Source organism: Letharia lupina (genome assembly GCF_014066315.1).
Source record: "Letharia lupina isolate WasteWater1 chromosome Unknown contig_6, whole genome shotgun sequence".
NCBI lineage: Eukaryota > Fungi > Ascomycota > Lecanoromycetes > Lecanorales > Parmeliaceae > Letharia > Letharia lupina.
The window spans coordinates 691,552-710,514 of record NW_023502975.1 but is presented as its reverse complement, the minus strand read 5'-3'; the positions used below and the strand labels follow the sequence as shown (position 1 = coordinate 710,514).

At 50.8% G+C, this 18,963-nt stretch overlaps 6 protein-coding genes across 6 annotated transcripts; 4 read left to right on the top strand and 2 right to left on the bottom strand.

Annotated features, from left to right (window-relative positions):
- Window positions 1-110: 110 nt before the first annotated feature.
- On the bottom strand, window positions 111-1,920 carry HO133_009104 (uncharacterized protein; the record flags this gene model as incomplete). Its single annotated transcript, XM_037299965.1, has 3 exons — window positions 111-577; window positions 640-1,370; window positions 1,517-1,920. 3 exons carry the CDS (start codon window positions 1,918-1,920, stop codon window positions 111-113), a joined length of 1,602 nt encoding a protein of 533 aa, XP_037154791.1.
- Window positions 1,921-4,014: 2,094 nt separating this feature from the next.
- On the top strand, window positions 4,015-4,931 carry HO133_009103 (uncharacterized protein; the record flags this gene model as incomplete). Its single annotated transcript, XM_037299964.1, has 2 exons — window positions 4,015-4,478; window positions 4,538-4,931. 2 exons carry the CDS (start codon window positions 4,015-4,017, stop codon window positions 4,929-4,931), a joined length of 858 nt encoding a protein of 285 aa, XP_037154790.1.
- Window positions 4,932-6,094: 1,163 nt separating this feature from the next.
- Window positions 6,095-8,387, top strand: HO133_009102 (uncharacterized protein; the record flags this gene model as incomplete). The annotated part of the gene is made up of 5 exons (XM_037299963.1): window positions 6,095-7,082; window positions 7,132-7,259; window positions 7,306-7,555; window positions 7,608-8,165; window positions 8,236-8,387. 5 exons carry the CDS (start codon window positions 6,095-6,097, stop codon window positions 8,385-8,387), a joined length of 2,076 nt encoding a protein of 691 aa, XP_037154789.1.
- Window positions 8,388-8,997: 610 nt separating this feature from the next.
- On the top strand, window positions 8,998-10,752 carry HO133_009101 (uncharacterized protein; the record flags this gene model as incomplete). The annotated part of the gene is made up of 5 exons (XM_037299962.1): window positions 8,998-9,114; window positions 9,186-9,206; window positions 9,267-9,324; window positions 9,381-9,440; window positions 9,497-10,752. 5 exons carry the CDS (start codon window positions 8,998-9,000, stop codon window positions 10,750-10,752), a joined length of 1,512 nt encoding a protein of 503 aa, XP_037154788.1.
- A 256-nt stretch (window positions 10,753-11,008) lies between these two features.
- On the bottom strand, window positions 11,009-12,911 carry HO133_009100 (uncharacterized protein; the record flags this gene model as incomplete). The annotated part of the gene is made up of 3 exons (XM_037299961.1): window positions 11,009-12,153; window positions 12,349-12,657; window positions 12,710-12,911. 3 exons carry the CDS (start codon window positions 12,909-12,911, stop codon window positions 11,009-11,011), a joined length of 1,656 nt encoding a protein of 551 aa, XP_037154787.1.
- A 640-nt stretch (window positions 12,912-13,551) lies between these two features.
- Window positions 13,552-18,619, top strand: HO133_009099 (uncharacterized protein; the record flags this gene model as incomplete). Its single annotated transcript, XM_037299960.1, has 3 exons — window positions 13,552-17,329; window positions 17,387-17,665; window positions 17,718-18,619. 3 exons carry the CDS (start codon window positions 13,552-13,554, stop codon window positions 18,617-18,619), a joined length of 4,959 nt encoding a protein of 1,652 aa, XP_037154786.1.
- Between the last annotated feature and the right edge of the window lie 344 nt (window positions 18,620-18,963).

Sequence of the window (18,963 nt, the reverse complement as noted above, 5' to 3'; positions counted from 1 at the left end):
GGGGTATCCAGAAACGACTGTAAAAGAAGTGAGACGTTTCGATCGTAGATGCTCGTCGAGAGTGCAGGCCTCCAGTGCCTGCTCATCATGTTTCCATCATCATTCGTATATCATCCAAGCGCCGCCTTTACAACCTGGTTGTAATTCTGTCCGCCGGCCGTGTTGGTCATCCCCTCAGATCCATCCCAGAGCATGACTCCACCCATGTTGGGCACGTTGGCCGCCGTAGCGCTCTTGATGGCCGACGTCACCGCCTCTGGAGCTAAATATCCGGTGCCAGCGCAAGCCGTGCAGGCAGGGGCGCCTATGTATAATTGAGGGCCCCCCGCTATGTTTTTACTCCAGGCAGTGAAGCTGTCAACGAAGCCGGATTGGCCAATGTCGCAAACGCCGTTGTTGTAGAACTGAACCCATACGAAGTCCATGAGCTGCATAGCTCCCACGGGGATGGAAGCATCTGGAAGGGGACACTGTGGGGCAGCGCTGATGTAGTACTGTTTCGACTTATCTGTGGCGAACTGGGTGCGGAGAGCCTGGACAAAGGCGACATAGCCTGTTTGGTCTTTATCCTCATTGTCTGTAAACTCCAAATCAGCACGAAGAACACTCTGCCCAAGATGAATTCTGTAATAAACTTACCAACGTCAAAACCATCGATTGTGGTTTTTCCAAACGGCCGTAGAGCTGCATCCAAGCCCGTCCCAGCACCAAAGAGGTTCCAAAGCGTAGATGCGAACGTCTTCGCCTGATCATCGCCCGTGAAGGCTGTTTGCGCAGTAGCGCCGCCTAAACTCAGGAGGACCTTCTTCCCGGAACTCTGACAGGTAGCAATATCTGTAGCCATTTGTCCACACTCCAACATGCCGGTGGCGCCCTTAGCTTCCATCTGAGAGCTCTGCCCCCCACAAGCGGGTCCGAAATCCATTGTCGGCAATCCACCAGCGCTGAAGAATTCACTCAAGAAAGCTAGAATGACTATATTAATACTATCGTCGGAGCACAATTTCGCCAGCGTGACTTGACTGGTAGCGGGCGATTGACCGTAGTAGACTGCCACGTTATCTTTCGCCTTAGCGTTGAAAGAACCACTTGATGCTGGGGATGAGGCTGGAGTAGCTGCGGGAGCTGCAGCACCTGACCCGACTGCTGCAACACTTGAAGATGAAGATGATGGTGTGGAGGCCGGTGATGGCGTAGGAGAAACGACAGTCACAGCAGAGCTCGGGGATTCAGGACCAGTAACTGGGGTCGAGGCCGGTGCTGATGGGGTGGGGCTAGACGGGGCTGCAGAAGCAGATGCGCCGTTTGGTGTCGCAGCAGCTAACCAAGCAGTCACCCATCCTTGGTAAGCTTGGAACTCGGTCTTGATCCTATACAATTTCCCAGTTAGCAGATCTCTTCTGGGAACCAATCTGTGTCGTGAAACATGTCCCAGGAGTGTTTACTCTAGCGACACCTCTTGCAACTCAAAATGCAATACAAATCAGAAAGAAATGGCTGGGAAAAAACTACTCACTGAGATTTAATGGCATCGGTATTAGCCATCGATGAGTTGGTGGAAGCACCCATCCACGAAATGAAAGTGGTAGTTTCCGATTGAAGCAAATTCAGTTGAGCCTGAGAGATCTCTACAGATCCGGAGTCTGTTCGGCGTGAGACAGGTACAGCCGGAGGAAGTGCCGGTGCAGCTGAGCCGCTCAACGCGGATTCTAACCACGCGTTGACAAACCCGTTATGATTCTGAAGTTCTTGATTCAGTTGCTGCATCGACTCCGTCGAACTGAACCAGGAATTCATCCAGGTGCTGAAGGCGGTAAATTCGGATTGTAGCATACTGAAATCGGCCGCTGGCATGTCGACTGAGCCGGCGACAGCTCTGCGCTCAAGGACGACTAGGTTAGTATCAGGTTTGGGAAGCATGCGAGGGTGGTGTCGGTGAACAGCGTGACCAGCAGATGAGGTAAATGCCAGGTCAAGGAGGGTGGTGGCGCACAGCGCTGAGAGAGAGATATGCTGGAAGAACATGGTAAGGAGTGTTGCGCGAAAGTCAGCACACGCAGTAAAGAGTGAATATTCTGAGGAGCAAAGAGAGTGTGGTAGAGAGGAAAGACTGGATACTTCTTTCCAACTTGGTATCAAGGGGGTAGCACTCTTATAGAAAGAGGAATGTATGGGTAAACGTGGCGGAATGTATGGGTAACGTGGCGGGATTCTAGGGAAAACCAAAGGCCTCATAACCAGCCAATAAAGAACAAGGACGAGACCTTGTACTTGTCAGCAGAACAATTCCGTCAGACAAGCGATGAATGGCAGCGCATTGTAGCTGGAATAATAGGAAGTCAGAATTCTTTGACTCCTGAACTTAGCACAGTACATTGAAAGCTGATGGGTGAGCAAGGGCTGTGATTGGTGCAGGCGCAAACAGTTGTTTTGGGCTAGTACTTTAGTAGTGAGGGACTCCCGGGCGTTACACTTAGGTCACCCCGAGGGCCTCCCCCCCCCCACAATCAGATCTTTCAGGTCACCTTCCTGCCCAAACAGGTCCTTGTTTGAGCTTGCTCATTGGGCCTGGCAGAAAAACGCCTCATTCCCGTCAAAAGTATGTGACTGTCATTACCGCGGCTCTGGCCCGTGTACTACCATACGAGCCCCAATGAAGCCTTCAGGAGTTCAGGTGTGATCTAGTACTGCTCCCTTTTTAAGCGCTTGGTGGGCGTTGATTGCGCCAAGTGTTGGTGAGATACTCGTACACAGAGATGCCTTCTCGGGAGGAAATTTTCCTTCCTGGGGATCACGAGTGAAAGGCACATATTCAGCAGAAGCACAGACTCCAAAAGGCAAGAAATAAGCAGGCTTTTCAATGAAATCTTATAACCTGCCTTGAAAGCAGAGAAGAGATCGAGACGTGTAGTTGTGACCAATTGGTATGACGAGCAGCGTTGCCATTTCCGCGGTTCGTCCCCACCGATTGCCAGCTCTTTAAAACTTCATGGCAACGACATGGAGGTGAGATCCACGTGGACCTGCATAAGGACCCTGTGCAACATTGTATCACCACCCCTCGAGCATTCCGCTATCTTGGTGCAGAGTATCGGCCAGTGGTCCCTCTTATTTCAGGTGGCAATGTGAGAGTATAAGGCATTCAATGAATCAGTTGAAGATGGGATCTAGTAAAGCAAAGCTCTAGAGGGCTGTAGCTATTAGACCCGGCGCGAAGCCATTGCATGGCTTTCATGAGCCGCCCAGGCAGTCTGGGAGGAGAGAGGTCTCCCAGGCGTATTCAACAAGGGCCAGTGTTCTGGAAGTAGAAGCCGGTTGAGCTTCGACATGTGGTAATGACGCCTCACAGGCGAGACAACTCCGCCGACGGCAGTATGTGTATGTCTGGTAATCAGGCAGGTGCAGGCAAGCATGATGGATGAGCTCAGAGGAAAGAGCAGCTCCCGAGTTCGCGGAGAAGGAGAAGATTGAAGCTAGCTCAATTAGGCTTAAAGGCTTGGCTTGGCTTGGCTTCGGCCCAGCCTTCTGTGAATGTTCCTCACTCACACAGCACGCCCGCTTCGCGCAAAAAAGGAGCGTACCGCGCCATTATGAATAAGGCCCCTTCACAGGATAATCAAGGTTCCATCTTTGAACACGATGGCCAAAACCAATCCTTATCCTTGGCCACCATTCCATTCACACCACACCCATCACCACCATTTCCTCTAACTCTCCTCCTATCACCAACATAACAGCACGCTACAATAAATCATTCCCTCGTCCAGAAATCGCATTCATGACGGGAAAAGCAAGACGATAATCATCTAACACCTTCGCCTTCCTTCTCCTGACCAATTTCACCGGTCGCAAGGCCAGGGGATTTTCCCACGTAACAAAGAACCAACCACCCCTCCCACCCATTAACGCCGCCAAACCTCCTTGCGTCGCAATTTGGCAACCAAAGGTACGAGAAGACCTCGTGACTATACAAAAGTTCCTCATTGACGACAAGTCACTGACCAATACAAGATCATGGCTCCAGGTTCCAAAGCTGCGACTGCCCCTCGTCGTGTCTCCAGCACGCTGTCGAAAGTCTCAACTCTACCAACTACTGCTACGCCTATGGCTACAACCAATGCCAGACCCATCAAACCATCAAAGCCAAGCAAAGTTGTCAACCTCAAACTGTCCAAGGATAAATTGTCTCGCTTTCCTCATGAGCAGGCTATTCGTAAACCAAGCCAGCCGAAAAAGTCACCTCTGTCAACATCTACAACTGTTCCCCCGGATGAACCAGCGCTCTCTGCGCCTATTAAGTCAGAGCCAGAAACTACAGCTTCATCAAATGAGAACGGACCTGTATCGTCACCTATCAAAGATGTCAAGCAAGAGGCTTTGCCAGCGCCAAAGCCTGGCGTAAAGAGAGAGCTTGGAGCTGGCGTTGAGAGCGAAGACAAAGACAAGCCCAAGAATCCTCCAAGAAAGAGGGCAAGACCGTAAGAGCCTCGCTACACTCCCACTGCTATCGTCATTCGGCATCACTGACCCATCACAGAGAAGGAAAGCCGGACGGTCGCACCGCTGCTGCGAGACTTGCCAAAGGAGTATCAGGCCCAGGTGCAGGCACCAGCCACAAGCTTGGACCCAAAGCCAATCAAGGTGCTATCAATGCCGGACTACGTGCCCTTGACCGGACCAGTAAATCTTGTCGAAAGTGGGAGAAGACTGGATTTCGTGTCAAATCATTCACTGGCAGGATCTGGGAGATACCGTCATGGAAGGCCCCAACAGCAAAGGCTTTCGGTTCGGAAGCCGAGAGTGGGCAAGGCACCCCTAACAGTCAGAGTAAAGAGAACAGCAGCAGCAACATCGGTAGCGACAAAAGTCCCGCCGTCAACCCCTCCAATATCGCCAGTTCACCGGCTCCTGCAATTGCCATACCTGCCTGAGGGTCTGGAATACCTTGGCTATCGTCGTTCGGGCATGTACGATGCAGCAATGCATTCAATTCCTGTGTGAGCCAGCATAGCGCGGAGTTCAAGTGTGTGCATCCCTAGGATACTGTTTACTTATGTGTACTTGTTCGAATTGACGCTAAAAGCAAAAAAGTTTGCGAGGAACCCTCATCATGTACTCGATAGACACGGCGTCTTCCTCTCTTGACATTTGAGGCCCACAATGCACGCAACATGCTTGGTCTTCTTACCTTTCTGCAAGTGATGTCTTCACAACTGCATACAATTAGAAGGCCTATCTCAACATACCACCGCGGACTGACTTGCTTGGGCCACAAGCCTATCTATGGCGATTGTGTATGCCAGTGTCCGAGCTGCCAAATCTCCAGGAGCCTTTTGCTTCAGCCATTCTGTGAGAGCCAGATCAAACCTGGACTGCCTGCGCTAGTGTCTTTTACCTGGTGCTAAAGTTTCGTCATCCTCATTCAAAGGCGACCAATACTGTATTACTGCAATGCTTTTGAGGCGCTGCTATTCTTGTGGAACAGGAATAGAATTCTAAAGGGTGAAATGGGCGGACCGATGGTAAGATGGGATATTCGATTTGTAACGGTCAGCACATAGGAGTCCAAAGTACGCTGCTATGCGAACCAAGAATTCACCAGAGCGGTACATAGAGCCAGTATTACCTTTCTTGTTATCTAGAATCGTCATCGAAGTTAATTAAAATGTGCCCCATGCTTTCGTAGCTCGTGATAAGGGGTACATTCGCATGACATCGGGGATGCGGGGGTAGATCCGAGTACCTACAAGTAGAGTACAAGGTACAATTACAGTTACACCTGCAGCAATACGCGTTAGACACCACCAGTGCCGAAATCACTCATCATGAAAGGTTCCTGCTGCCGCTTCTACCTCTCGACCGGAAAATACCTGGGCTACCCTTACAAGATGACAGCGCAGATCCCAGTGTCATAGGGAGTACGAAGGGCGCCTTCGCCTCGAGGTAGCCATTCCATTAACAGCATTAGAAGTCTACACACCTTCACAACTTCCTTTGGAGCTTAGCACGGGAAGCATATTTCATCAAGGGAATCGACTGGGAAAAGAAGGGTGGGAAAATAGGTCATCTGTCCTCTTGACAGAGGAGCCTGGAAATGACCAACGAAGGCTCTCCTGGAGCTCCACACCTTTCATATTCGAACCCTACCTCTGGTATTATGCCACGGCGATCTTCCTACGCATCAGTAGCCGCCGGAACAGCAGGGATCTCATCTAGTTCTGGGCATCTACCGCGCATAGTGAATACAGGTTCATATACGCACTCTACAAGCTTAGATCAGCCGTCAAGGATACCTCAGCCAATCTCTGATCCTGATACGCGTGTGGAAGGAGGAATGGATATCCCAAGCTCGTGGGGAAGAGGAGGCAGCTTCTCAAGTCCGCGATTCCCGAGTCAAAGCTATAGTGCATCCGGCAGTGGAGGCATGTTGGGATTCTTCGAGCCATCGTATCTCAAAGAGTCCAAGTACATGGAGAAATTGAAAGCTGCACATAAGGCCAAGCTGGCAGCTCAGGCCGATGAACTGCTTACTCGCTCTTCCAAACCGGGATCTCTCTCAACCAGCTCCAGCAGCGTCAGCCTACACAAAATGGCACCTTCACATCGTGGTATGACGTATGAGATCATTGAACGTCAACCCGAAGTGGAGGATGACGGAGTGACACCACTACCTTCGAAATGGGCTGAAACGGACAAAAATGCGGGGTTGGAGATATCAGCAGATGGCCAGGACGTCAAATTTGTTGGACCTTCGAAGACTCTTGACCACGAGGCTGCTTCTACGAGATCGGACAACCCAATGCCTGCGCAATGCGGTATCTACTACTATGAAGTTAGCATAATATCCAGAGGCAAGGAGGGCATGATTGGAGTTGGATTTTCCGGCGCGAGTGCATCATTAGAGAAGCTCCCAGGCTGGGAGCCGGAGAGCTGGGCATATCATGGAGATGATGGGAAATCGTTTTGTGCTGCAACTCCAGGGAAGCCTTATGGGCCTACATTTACGTCTGGAGATGTCATAGGCTGTGGTGTCAATTTCATGAAGGGTTGCGCCTTCTTTACGAAGAATGGTGTTTTTCAAGGTAAATGAGTCTACGTCACCCTGCGTCTACTTGCTGAATCGAATTGAAGGCAATGCATTTCGGGATCTCAGAGACGTCAAGGTTTACCCATCCGTGGGCATGAAACGGCCGCACGCCCATCTGAGTGTTAACTTTGGTCAAAGACCTTTCATGTTCGATATAGATCGAATGGTTTCAGTACGTTAGATTTCCGTATTGTGAGGAAGAAGCTCACAGGGTATAGCGCGAGAGACAGAGTATCATCGACGAAATCAACGCCGCGGACGTATCGAATCTACACCCTACCTTAAACAAAGACGAGCTATGTAAGGCGCTGGTGGCTCAGTACCTTTCCCACGATGGATACGTGGAAACAGCTAGAGCGTTTGCAAGTGAAGTACGAGCAGAAGCAACAGCGCTGAGAGGCGGATCCGAATCGAAGTTGGAGGGCTACCTGTCCGTAGAAGAAGACCACGATGCTATGAACAGGCAACGTAAGAGTCGTCCCGAATATCACACGAACTCACCCCACTGATTATCTTTTAGAGATCCGCACGGCCATCCTCGACGGTGACATCGACAAAGCCATCAAACTCACCAACGCTTTTTACCCGCAAGTCCTACAAGACAATCACCAGATCTACTTCAAGCTCCGCTGCCGCAAGTTCATAGAGATGATGCGCCAAAGTACCGATTTCCTCGACAATTCTACATCCAAACAGACCAAGTCCACCACGACAAACGGCCACTCAACAGCAGTCTCAGATGACGGCTTCGAACCCGACATGGATCTTGATGAGCCTATCACAAGTAAAGACGGCGGCCATCACAACAATGACGACTGGGACCGGATGGATACGGAAGAAGTAGCCGGAGGGGACAACTGGGGCTTGAAGTATCAGACGTTGCTAGAGGTCATAATACGCTACGGGCAAGAGCTCAAGCATGAGTTCAAGGATGATCGAAGGAAGCATGTGACGGACACTTTTACGGATATCTTCTCGATGTTTTCATATCCAGATCCGAGGAAGAGTCCGCAAGGCAAACTGTTGGAGAGCGAGCAGAGGGTGCCGCTTGCGGAGGGGCTGAACAGTGCTATCTTGGGTAAGATTCCTCTTTCCAGACGGGAAGCTATTGAGAGTGAGGTAAATGTGCTGACACCAAAGAACCTTAGTCTCCCTGGGCAAATCATCCTCCACAGCACTGGAACGCGTGTACAAACAAACTGTGGTGCTTGTGGATATGATTAGCGAAGACGGTGGACCGGGCTCTTTCATCAATGTGGGCAACTTGCTGCAGTCGAGTAGAAAGTCATGGCAGCAGTGATTACTCTTCCTTTTCGGAGCGAGCGAGAGAGTCGTTTGGAGTACCTAGCATGGATACAAATTGGAGCGGGAGTTCTGATTACTTTATGAAGTGATGGTCTAGCCCATGGAGGTGCTTCTCTCCTTATTTTATCTGCATTGAGGAAATGGAGAGTGTATGGGGAGTGTAGATAGACATTGCATATGAAGAAGATGTTATGGTTAAATTCTGAGGCATTGGAGCAGGGACAGGAAGTGAAAGGAATGGTGTCACTTAAGTGAGGTGACTTTGGAGCCTTGAAATCGGCTAGATTCGATTAGGCAAGTGCTTCCCTTGGTGGCGAATTTTACGCCTCTCTTCACTCCCACGCTCCTTCCATTCTGCGCTTGGGGTTTGCACCAAGTCTAGTCAACGGCGGGATATCTTTCAAACCATGTTGTGTATATATGATTTTCTTTCTTGTCCTTGATATCTCTTTCCTACCTAAATACTTGCCATGGCTTGCAAGCATTGGACCTTACTTGTTTCTCATGCCCTGTATTAATACGTGACATCTACTTGCATCGTTGGCGGACTTTTGACCGGCTTTGGGAGGAAATACTAACGTGGTTTTGATTTCGATTCGAACGTCATGACGCGGGATATCTTGGCATGGAGATCGAGAGATGCTTCGAAAGCGCCGCCTCTGTTGAAATATAGATCTTCGTATTCGTTCATACTGGGTACTGTTTCTATCGCTGTTTTTACCGTACGTTCACGTTGACCCAATGTCGAAACATTGCTTGGGCAAGAATCCGACTAATTCCTCTGCTTGTTTAGGATATTTTTCTCTACGGCATAGTAAGTCCATGTTGGTCATATATCTCCAGGCGACCTCAGTATTTCTTACATGTTTTTCAGATCGTCCCAGTAATACCATTCGCATTGACAACCCGCGTTGGCGTGGCCGAAGCAGATGGTGAGCCCAAATCGCATGCATCTCCCAATCACCTGACATTGACTCCTCATCCACAGTCCAACACTGGGTCTCCGTCCTCATTGCCGTCTATGGCGCTGCTCTCCTCGGTGCTTCCCGTAACCCCCCCCCTAATCTCACCCCCCTTTACAGACCGCATACTAAACCCTGGCAGCAATATGCGGCTACGTAGCTGATCACACATCCTCCCGGCGTCTCCCCCTCCTAATTGGACTCCTCGCCCTCCTTGGCTCAACCCTGCTGCTCTGTCTAGGTACCACTCTCGCTCTTCTCATCATCGGCCGCTTACTGCAAGGTTTCTCCGCTGCCGTCGTCTGGACCGTCGGTCTGGCGCTGTTAGCCGATACCGTGGATCATGAAATGATTGGGCAGGCAATGGGTTATGTGAGTATGAGCATGTCTGTAGCGGTGCTCGTGGCGCCCTTGTTGGGGGGAGTTGTGTATGCGAGGGCCGGGTATTATAGTGTTTTCTTTATGGCGTTTGGGTTGATTGTTCTGGATATTATTCTCAGAGTGGTATTGGTGGAGAAGAAGATCGCGAAGCAGTGGGTGCCAGCAGAACCCGAGACGTCTCCGCCTTCACCTTCAAAGACTTTATCCGAGAAAGCTACAGGCCCGCAAACCACCATGGATCAACCGGAGCATACACCGTCTACAGCGTCAGCGCCAGAATCGTCCGCACCCCCCTTAACAATCTTTCCCACTAAACGCCAGCTCCCCCCAGTATTCACCCTCCTCGGCTCCCGCCGCCTCCTCGCCGCCCTCTTCTGCAGCCTCATCCAGTCCACCCTCCTTACAGCCTGGGACGCCGTCCTCCCGCTCTACGTCCACCGTCTTTTCGGATGGGGCTCCACAGGCGGCGGTCTGATATTCCTGCCCTTGATCCTCCCATCCTTCGTGGCGCCCCTAATCGGATACTGGAGCGACAAACGCGGCCCCCGTGTCCCCACCACCTTGGGATTCTTACTCGCGGTGCCGTTCCTCGTCGCTATGCGGGCCGTGAATCATGGAGGTATCGATCAGATAGTGCTGCTCTGTGCACTGCTCTCATGTCTGGGGGTGGCGCTGAGTATGGCAATGACGCCGCTGCTGGCGGAGATTACTTACATCATCAACGTGAAGGAGAAATCCCACCCGGGGGTTTTCGGCAGGAGGGGCGCGTATGCTACCGCGTACGGTCTCTTCAACACCGCTTTCGCGGGCGGCATGCTCGTCGGACCCATTTGGGGCGGGTTTGTGACGCAGGGATCTGGGTGGAAGACGATGGGGTGGACGTTGGCTGTCTTGGCTTTGGTGGGAGCTGGGGTGGCGGCGTTGCTGATTGGAGGTTGGGTTGGGAGGAAAAGTGCGATGGAGGTGGAGGCGGTAGATGGCGGGAGCGATGGACGGAAGGAGGAGGGCGAGGTTTGACAATGGTAATGGGTTATGAGTATATGATTATGATAGCATGAGCGTTGCATTGGGCGCATCGGGTTAGGTGGTATTTTTGATTCCATTTGTCTGAATCTCACTTCCATATTATCCCCATCGCCATGTTAGACATAATCTGTCATCACACTTTCACCCCTTGTTGTGGGCCATTATATCGGAGGCAGTCGCTCGATCTGCCGAAAACATCACTTTTGAGCTCAGAAACCCTGAGTTGTCCTGTCCCGCCCGCCTTGGCTCACGAATAGAGCTTCTTGTCGAAGCTATGTAGCCCATGAACGTTCCCCTCTGCCTGCGCACTCACGGTCCGCAGCTCGAACCGCACTTTGCCATCCTGGACGCCTCTTCTCAGCTCCCCCAAGCTCTTGACACCTATATCTTGCAAACTGTGCTGCAGCCCGGCCAGCAGATACGGCGCGAATTTTGTCACAGATCCTCGGTCCAGCACGCTCCCTGACACTCCCTGAGCAACGAGCAGCCTATCACCCTCGCTGAAGTACCGAGCTGTTCCTGCGTTTGATTGTTTCGAGGTCTTGGTGACCGCGCCGGCTTTCTTGTCTTCCATGGCGTCGATGCTGCCCATGCCTCTGTAGGCTTTAACGAGTTGCCCTTCGCGGCTGACGAAATAGTTTCCTGGCGATTCGGTGGTGCCTGCCAACAACCCTCCCATCATCACTGTACTTGCACCCAAAGCGAGCCCCTTAACGATGTGTCCCACATTCTGGATTCCACCATCGGCGATACAGGGAACACCAAACTTCGCAGCGAAGCCAGAAACATTGAAGACAGATGCAGCCTGTGGACGGCCAACAGCCATAACTTCTTGCGTTATGCAAGCGGAGCCGGAACCCATGCCTATTCTGAGACCATCTACTCCGGCAGCAATCAGAGAGGCGGCCTGTGCTACGGTGACGACGTTGCCCCCAATCACGTCTAGATCAGGGTGCTCCTTCTTAATATACTTGATCATCTCAATCTGGAATATCGAATTGCCTTGCGAGGAGTCGAGGATGACGATGTCAAGACCCGCGTCTGCGAGCTTCTTCAATCGGTCTTTATCTTCTGGTCGTGTGCCGATCGCGGCCGCGCAGATGAGTTGTTTCGAGTGTGGGAGCTTGGAGGCGAGAGGGTAGTGTAGGTTTTTCATCAGGTCGGAGCGGGAGAGAAGGGAGATTAAGTGGTTATTTGTGGGGTCGACGATGGGGAGTTTGCCTTTCTTGGACTTGGAGAGGACGCCGTTAGCTTCGGTAAGAGTAGTGCCCGAGGGGGCGGTGACGAGGTCGGTGGACATGACGGTTGTGACAGGGTCGGAGAGGTCAGGGTGGAATTGAATGTCGCGGGTCGTTATCATGCCGATGAGAGGCGAGCTGAGAGAGCCGTTCTCTGCCCAAAGTCAGTTCTGAGACCTTTCTTGGTAGTTACTGCAGAAGTCAAATTTGGCGCTTTCTCATAGGGTTGAAGAATGTGTCTCCGCAGTACGATGGGATCGTTTTGGATGAACGAAAGTTATTTGTATTTGTTTGATAATCATAGAAAGGCAGACAGCAAACAGTGTAGGTTCCGAACAGGAAGACTGACCGGTGACTGGGAATCCGCCGAATCCCCACTTCTCCTTCAGTGCCTTCGCTTCTCCCACGGTTGTCTTCGGTGAAAGCACGACAGGGTCCAGGATGAAGCCGTTCTCGAATCGCTTGACCTTTCGGACCATCTCTGCTTGATCCTCTGCAGAGCAATTGTGATGTACGACGCCTAATCCTCCTAGCAGGGCCATATGGATTGCCATCGAGTGCTCTGTGACTGTGTCCATGGGAGAAGAGACCAGAGGTGTTTTGAGGGTGATTCGCTTAGTGACTGGGGTATCCAGAGCAACATCTGAAGCAGCAAAGCCTGGCATCAGAAGTCAGCAAGCGATTTCGAGACCGTGGCGGCTTGAAAGTACCGATGTAGCCGGGAAGCACCAGGAAATCGTTATATGTCAAGCCGCCGTTGATCTTAGAGTCCAGCAGTGTTTTCGCGTCGAGGCCGTCAGCACTCGGGTATTCATCGCGGAGCACTTCGAGTGCTTTTGTATAATCTAGGATCTTCTGTTCTGGCATCAGCTGCGAGCCGCCATTGCTCAAGTCCCCATTTGTGAGGGTCATAGTGAACTAAATGTCTTTGATTCCGACAATGTAGGTAGTGTCTTTGAGTTCTCGATGAGATATAGTCAACTAGTGCCTTCATATAAAGAGGTTATGCTGACGGGTTGAAGTTGCCTTCTCCCAAGAGAGAAGGAAAAGTAGGAAATTTCACGCTTGACTTCGAGATTTTGATAGTGGGGTCTCGGCCTGGGCGCGCTCAATTTTTAAGGTTTAGGGTTTAGCGCGAAAAAGGTAAACAATGACGGTCAACATCGCGGTCTTTTCATTCTACTCTATGCGCAAATGATCGTCAACGACCAACGATACGAAGAGTCTGTGGACCCATTTACCGACAATGCTGCCGAGTGACAGACCATAGGGATCGCGTTATCTGAGTGAACAATTGCCATTGTCAGAGCATCCAGGCGAGGAATGCATGTGTCAACCTCCGTACAACAGGAAGGGTCTATCGGGCATTCAATGAAGAGGGGAAATCGCAACTGACACCATGTCATATCACCAAGCTTCTCGCCAACCGCAAGGCACTAGCAGCTCCCCAGGCAGATCCAGTCCGTTGCGCTATACGGCATCAAACGCATCCACCAACTCTTCCGCCTACTCTTCGTCCTCCAACCCTTTTCTTCCAAGTCGCACAAGCACCATGTCTTCAAACGCATCGAGTGTAAATCAAAATCATGGCGCGGGCCACAAAAGGGGGATCAGCGAGACGTCCCCAACCCGGCCTTCAACGAGAGAAGGTATCAAACAGCCCGAGCTTACGGGAGCAGGAGGATACAAGGGCGTTAGACAGTCGCTCAGACCATTGCCACAGGCCCCAAATTCGTCTCCTCCTGCGCCTGTACTGAAGCCGTATCAGTCGCATCCGTATGCCCAAGGCCCCACAGAGCCGCCAAAATATCACTACGATGGACCCGCCTACTCGTCTCCGGCAGCTGCACCACAACTTGGCCGAGCGAATTCTACAATGCTAGGTCGAACTGGGTCTGTAACGCCCATGACATCTGGTGCTCAGAGACATAAGCACACGAGTTCAAGTCCTCACGGGCCGAATCTCACCTCGCCAGAATTATATACTCTCAAGAATTCCTCCACAAGCCACCTGAGGACGCTATCCAAGTTTGCTCAAAACGGATCAAGTGAGGAGTTCCCCATTACATCACCCGCAGTTGCTGGTTTATCGGGTCGCAGACAATTGAAAAGAACCGACTCTACAAGGGCAACAAAGAGCTCCGGAACAGCCAGCAGCGCTAGAGGGTCGGCTTGGTCAGAGAGCAACTGGATGGAAAAGCAAAGACAGTTTTTGCAGGCCTACGAGTACCTTTGCCATATAGGAGAAGCCAAGGAATGGATAGAGGACATCATACATCAGCAATTACCCCCAATTGTGCGGCTAGAGGAAGCCTTAAGAGACGGAGTCACGTTAGCGGAGATCGTGCAGGCCTTCTATCCTGATCAGCCGATACGAATATTCCGTAATCCCAAGCTCCAATTTCGTCACTCCGACAACATCGCCCTTTTCTTCAATTTTTTGGCTGACATGGAACTTCCTGAACTTTTTCGGTTCGAGCTGATCGACCTTTATGAGAAGAAAAACATCCCAAAAGTCATCTATTGCATACATGCTCTATCTTGGCTGCTATTTCGTAAAGGCGTTGTGGACTTTCGGATTGGCAATTTGGTCGGTCAACTCGAATTTGAGCATCACGAACTAGAGGCGATGCAGAAAGGTTTAGACAAAGCAGGTATAAGTATGCCTAGTTTCTCTGGGATGGGAGCAAGCTTTGGCGCAGAGCCAGAACCAGAGCCAGCACCCGAGCCTGAGCCTGTCGAATCAGAAGAGGAGAGGGTAGCAAGAGAACTTGGAGAGCACGAAATCACAATTGTGGACTTGCAATCACAGATCAGAGGAGCTGTCATCCGTATGGGTCTTGGAGACACTATGCAAGGCTTATGGGACGCGGAAGAGAAGCTTGTCGATTTGCAGTCAATCATAAGAGGCAAATGGGCCCGAGAGATTGCCGAGTACCGTTTGAGCATGAAGCGTTTCGCCATCAATCTTCAGAGTGCTGCTCGAGGTTTCCTTGCACGAAGTAGGCAACGTGGCAAAGAAGAATGGTGGAGAGGCAGAGAGTCTGAGGTTCTCACCCTGCAGAGTCTGATGCGAGCGCGGAAAGCCAGGGTCGAGACACAGCAACTGAAGATACGCGCAAGAAGGGAAGAATCTGGCGTTCGATTTTTGCAGGCAGCAATACGAGGCGCACTTCAACGAAGAATCGTCGAACGCCAATTCGAAGAGACCAGAGGTGCTTCAGCTACCGTACACGGACTCCAAGCTGCAATCAGAGGAATGCTCCGACGTCGAATTATACAGGACGAACAGTATAATATTCAACGGGCGCAGAAAGCAATCACAACATTGCAAGCAGCAGCACGAGCAGCCAACCAAAGGCAGCACCTGGCACAACAAGCTCAAGCTCTTGAGAGATCGCAGCATGCGATCACAACATTGCAAGCAGCAGCACGAGCGGCTAATCAAAGACAACATCTAGGACGACAAGCGAGAGCTCTGGAGGACCAGAACGAATCCTGGTGCTCGTTACAATCACACTCAAGAGCAGTGCTCGTTCGGAAACGGCTCCAGACGACTAGAAACGAGCTGTCCATCCAAAATAAACCGATCACGACAATCCTAGCCGTTGCACGTGGGAATCGCGTACGGCAGGACATGCTTTGGATTAAATGCTCGCTCAGCAATGCAGAGCAGGACATCGTGGCTCTTCAGGCTGCAGCTCGAGGCTGTTTATTGCGTCGAAGACACATGGCTCATCTCCGAGCCTTGGGAAGCCACGCCTTCGAGATCATCTCTTTCCAAGCTCACCTCTGGGGTCGACATCTCAGAAAACTCCAGTCCCGTCTCCGCCAGGACCTCTTTACAAATTTGTCAGAAGTCATACAGCTTCAGGCACTGTCTCAAGGACTATTGATCAGATCCGATGTCGGCTACCTGCTCAGTCAGCTAGAGGACGAAGAAGTTAGTATAGTAGAATTTCAGGCTGCAATCCGAGGCAAACAGGTCCGTGAAAAGTTCGCGGAAAAGCAGCGGTTTTTCAAAGCCAATATGGAAAAGGTCGTCAAAGTACAGAGCTTCATTCGTGGAAAGATACAAGGCGAAGCTTACAAGAGTCTGACGAGTGGCACGAATCCACCTGTTGGTACTGTTAAAGGCTTCGTGCATCTCCTGAATGACAGTGACTTTGACTTCGACGAAGAAGTAGAGTTCGAGCGGCTTCGAAAGACCGTTGTGCAGCATGTGCGGCAAAATGAGATGGCTGATCAGTACATTACCCAGTTGGACATCAAGATCGCCCTTTTAGTAAAAAATAAAATCACTCTTGACGAAGTCGTCAAGCACCAAAAGCATTTCGGCGGCGATGCGGGAAGCCTTCTTACGAACACGGACATTTCCTCCAAGGATCCCTTCGATCTCAAAGCCCTCAACAAGAACTCGAGAAGGAAGCTGGAACACTATCAAGAGCTCTTTTTTATATTACAGACCCAACCTCAGTACCTTGCTCGGCTCTTTAAGAGAATCCGAGAGCAGGCAACCGCCGAGAAGGAGTGTGAACGAGTCAAGCACTTGATGATGGGGCTCTTTGGCTATGCGCAGAAAAGACGAGAAGAATACTATCTGGTCAAGCTCATCTCACGAGCGATGAAAGAAGAGATAGACAATTGTGCTTCCATTCAAGATTATCTGAGAGGCAATTTCTTCTGGGCGAAACTGTTTGGTGCCTACATCAAATCGCCACGAGATCGCAAATACATGCGTGATGTACTATCTCCGATTATTAAAGACAGCATCATTGACAACCCAGAACTGGATCTCGAAAGCGATCCGATGCAAATTTACCTGTCTGCGATAGAAAATGAGCAACTGCGCACAGGTCAGAGGAGCCAGCGAAGCCCAGATATACCACGCGAGCAGGCCATACGTGATCCAGAAACGAAACGGACATTTATCACTCATCTACAAGACCTTCGAGACATTGCGGATCAGTTCTTTGCTGCTCTCGAGGACGGTCTACAGAGACTGCCTTTTGGCGTGCGATACGTCGCCCAGCAAATGTTTCAGAATCTTCTCTCTAGGTTTCAGCACGAAGAGCAGGGGTACATATTGCAGATTGTTGGACATTGGGTGTGGAAGGCCTATCTCCAACCTGCCCTGACTGAACCCGAGAAGTTCGGGGTAATCGATCGAGGGCTGTCACAGGAGCACAAGAAGAATGTTGGGGAAGTATCTAAAGTGGTGGGTCAAGTCGCCACCGGCAGGCTGTTTGGTGGCGAGAATGTCTTCCTTCAACCGCTCAACAGCTACGTTGGTGAGTCGATTGAGCGTCTCGGCGAGATATGGGGCAGCTGTGAGTTCCATGTATTACTTGAACCTGCCTTGAATTCTACTGACAAGTTGGCACCAGTGATCGACGTCGCGAACGCTGAGACCCACTTCGATATTGACGAATTTAACGACCTTTATTCACGGACCAAGCCCACCCTGTACATTAAAATGGCTGATATATTCGCGGTTCATCATCTCGTTGCAGCTGATGCGTCACATATTTGCCCAACGCGAGATGATATCTTACAGGAAGTCATTAGAGAGCTCGGTAGCGTCAAGAATAACGAGAACGAGCTCATGAACGTCAGCAAATCTGAGATCTCCCTCACGCTGAACCCCAAGCTGCACGAAGCTGAAGGTAAGCTTTGCCTGCCCAGAATCTCCCAGGCGAGACTGACATTATTTGATAGATCCCGATGCTGAAGTCAAAGCACTCCTCATGGAGACCAAACGCTGTATACTATACGTCATCAGGGTGCAGTCGGGAGGCGACCTTATGGAGATTATGGTCAAGCCAATTACGATGGAAGACGAGGATCGGTGGGAGGCACTTGTCCGGGAGGAACTTTCAGCTGGAAGTCACAAACGCGGCGCTTACGCAGAAGCCGGTACCATCACTGACATTGCCTCCATGAGCTATGCAGAGCTTAAGCGCACCGCTCTTGAGAACATCCTCCACCTCGAGCAATATGGCCGTCTCACCCGCCACAACCACTACCAAGATCTGCTCAATGCTATCGCAGTTGACATACGCACAAAACATCGCCGGCGTGTTCAACGTCACAAAGAACTCGAGACTGTCAATCTCACCCTCGCCCGCCTCAGAGACCAAGCCACGTATCTCGAACAGCAACTCAAAATCTATAATGACTACATCGAGCAAGCCATGGTGACTCTCCAGAATAAGAAAGGCAAGAAACGTTTCTTGATGCCTTTCACCAAGCAATGGGATCATGAGCGTGAACTACAACGTTCCGGTCGCGTGCCAAAGTTTGGATCCTTCAAGTACTCAGCCCAAGATCTTGCCAATCGCGGTATACTCGTATCTTGGCAAGGTTACAACGAACGTCAATGGGACAAGATCGACCTTACGATCTCCAGCAACGAAGTCGGTGTCTTCAGCATCGAAGGCAGTAATGGACCGATTGCGATGCCTGGAGCTAGCGCACAAATACCACTGGACGACCTGTTGCAAGCGCAGTTCAACAACACACAATTCTTGGAATTTTTCCCTGACTGTAAGGTCAGGGTGAATGTGAATTTGTTCTTGCATTTGATCATGAGGAAGTTCTATAAGGACAAGGACTCATGATAAGAACAGTAGAAAGCGTTAGAAATACGGTGAGAGCAGTTCCATGCATTGATTGATGAAGGAGTACGCGGAGTGAAAGCATTTACACGGTCTGCATTGAGACGAAAGCGCTCCGTTGTTTGGGTCTGATTGTTTGGCGCTCTGGTGTATATACACATTGAGTCTTTGCCGGTTGCATAACATCGGTATTGCCAACCAGGCTTTCCCAGGTTTCTGGATCGGGTGAGACTCGGAAAAGAAATGGACGACCTCGTACATACACGCGATCTTGACACTCATCAATTCTGTGCTCAGATTTCGTGAAACAAGATCCTAAGAGCCCTTTCATATGAAGTGATAAGAAA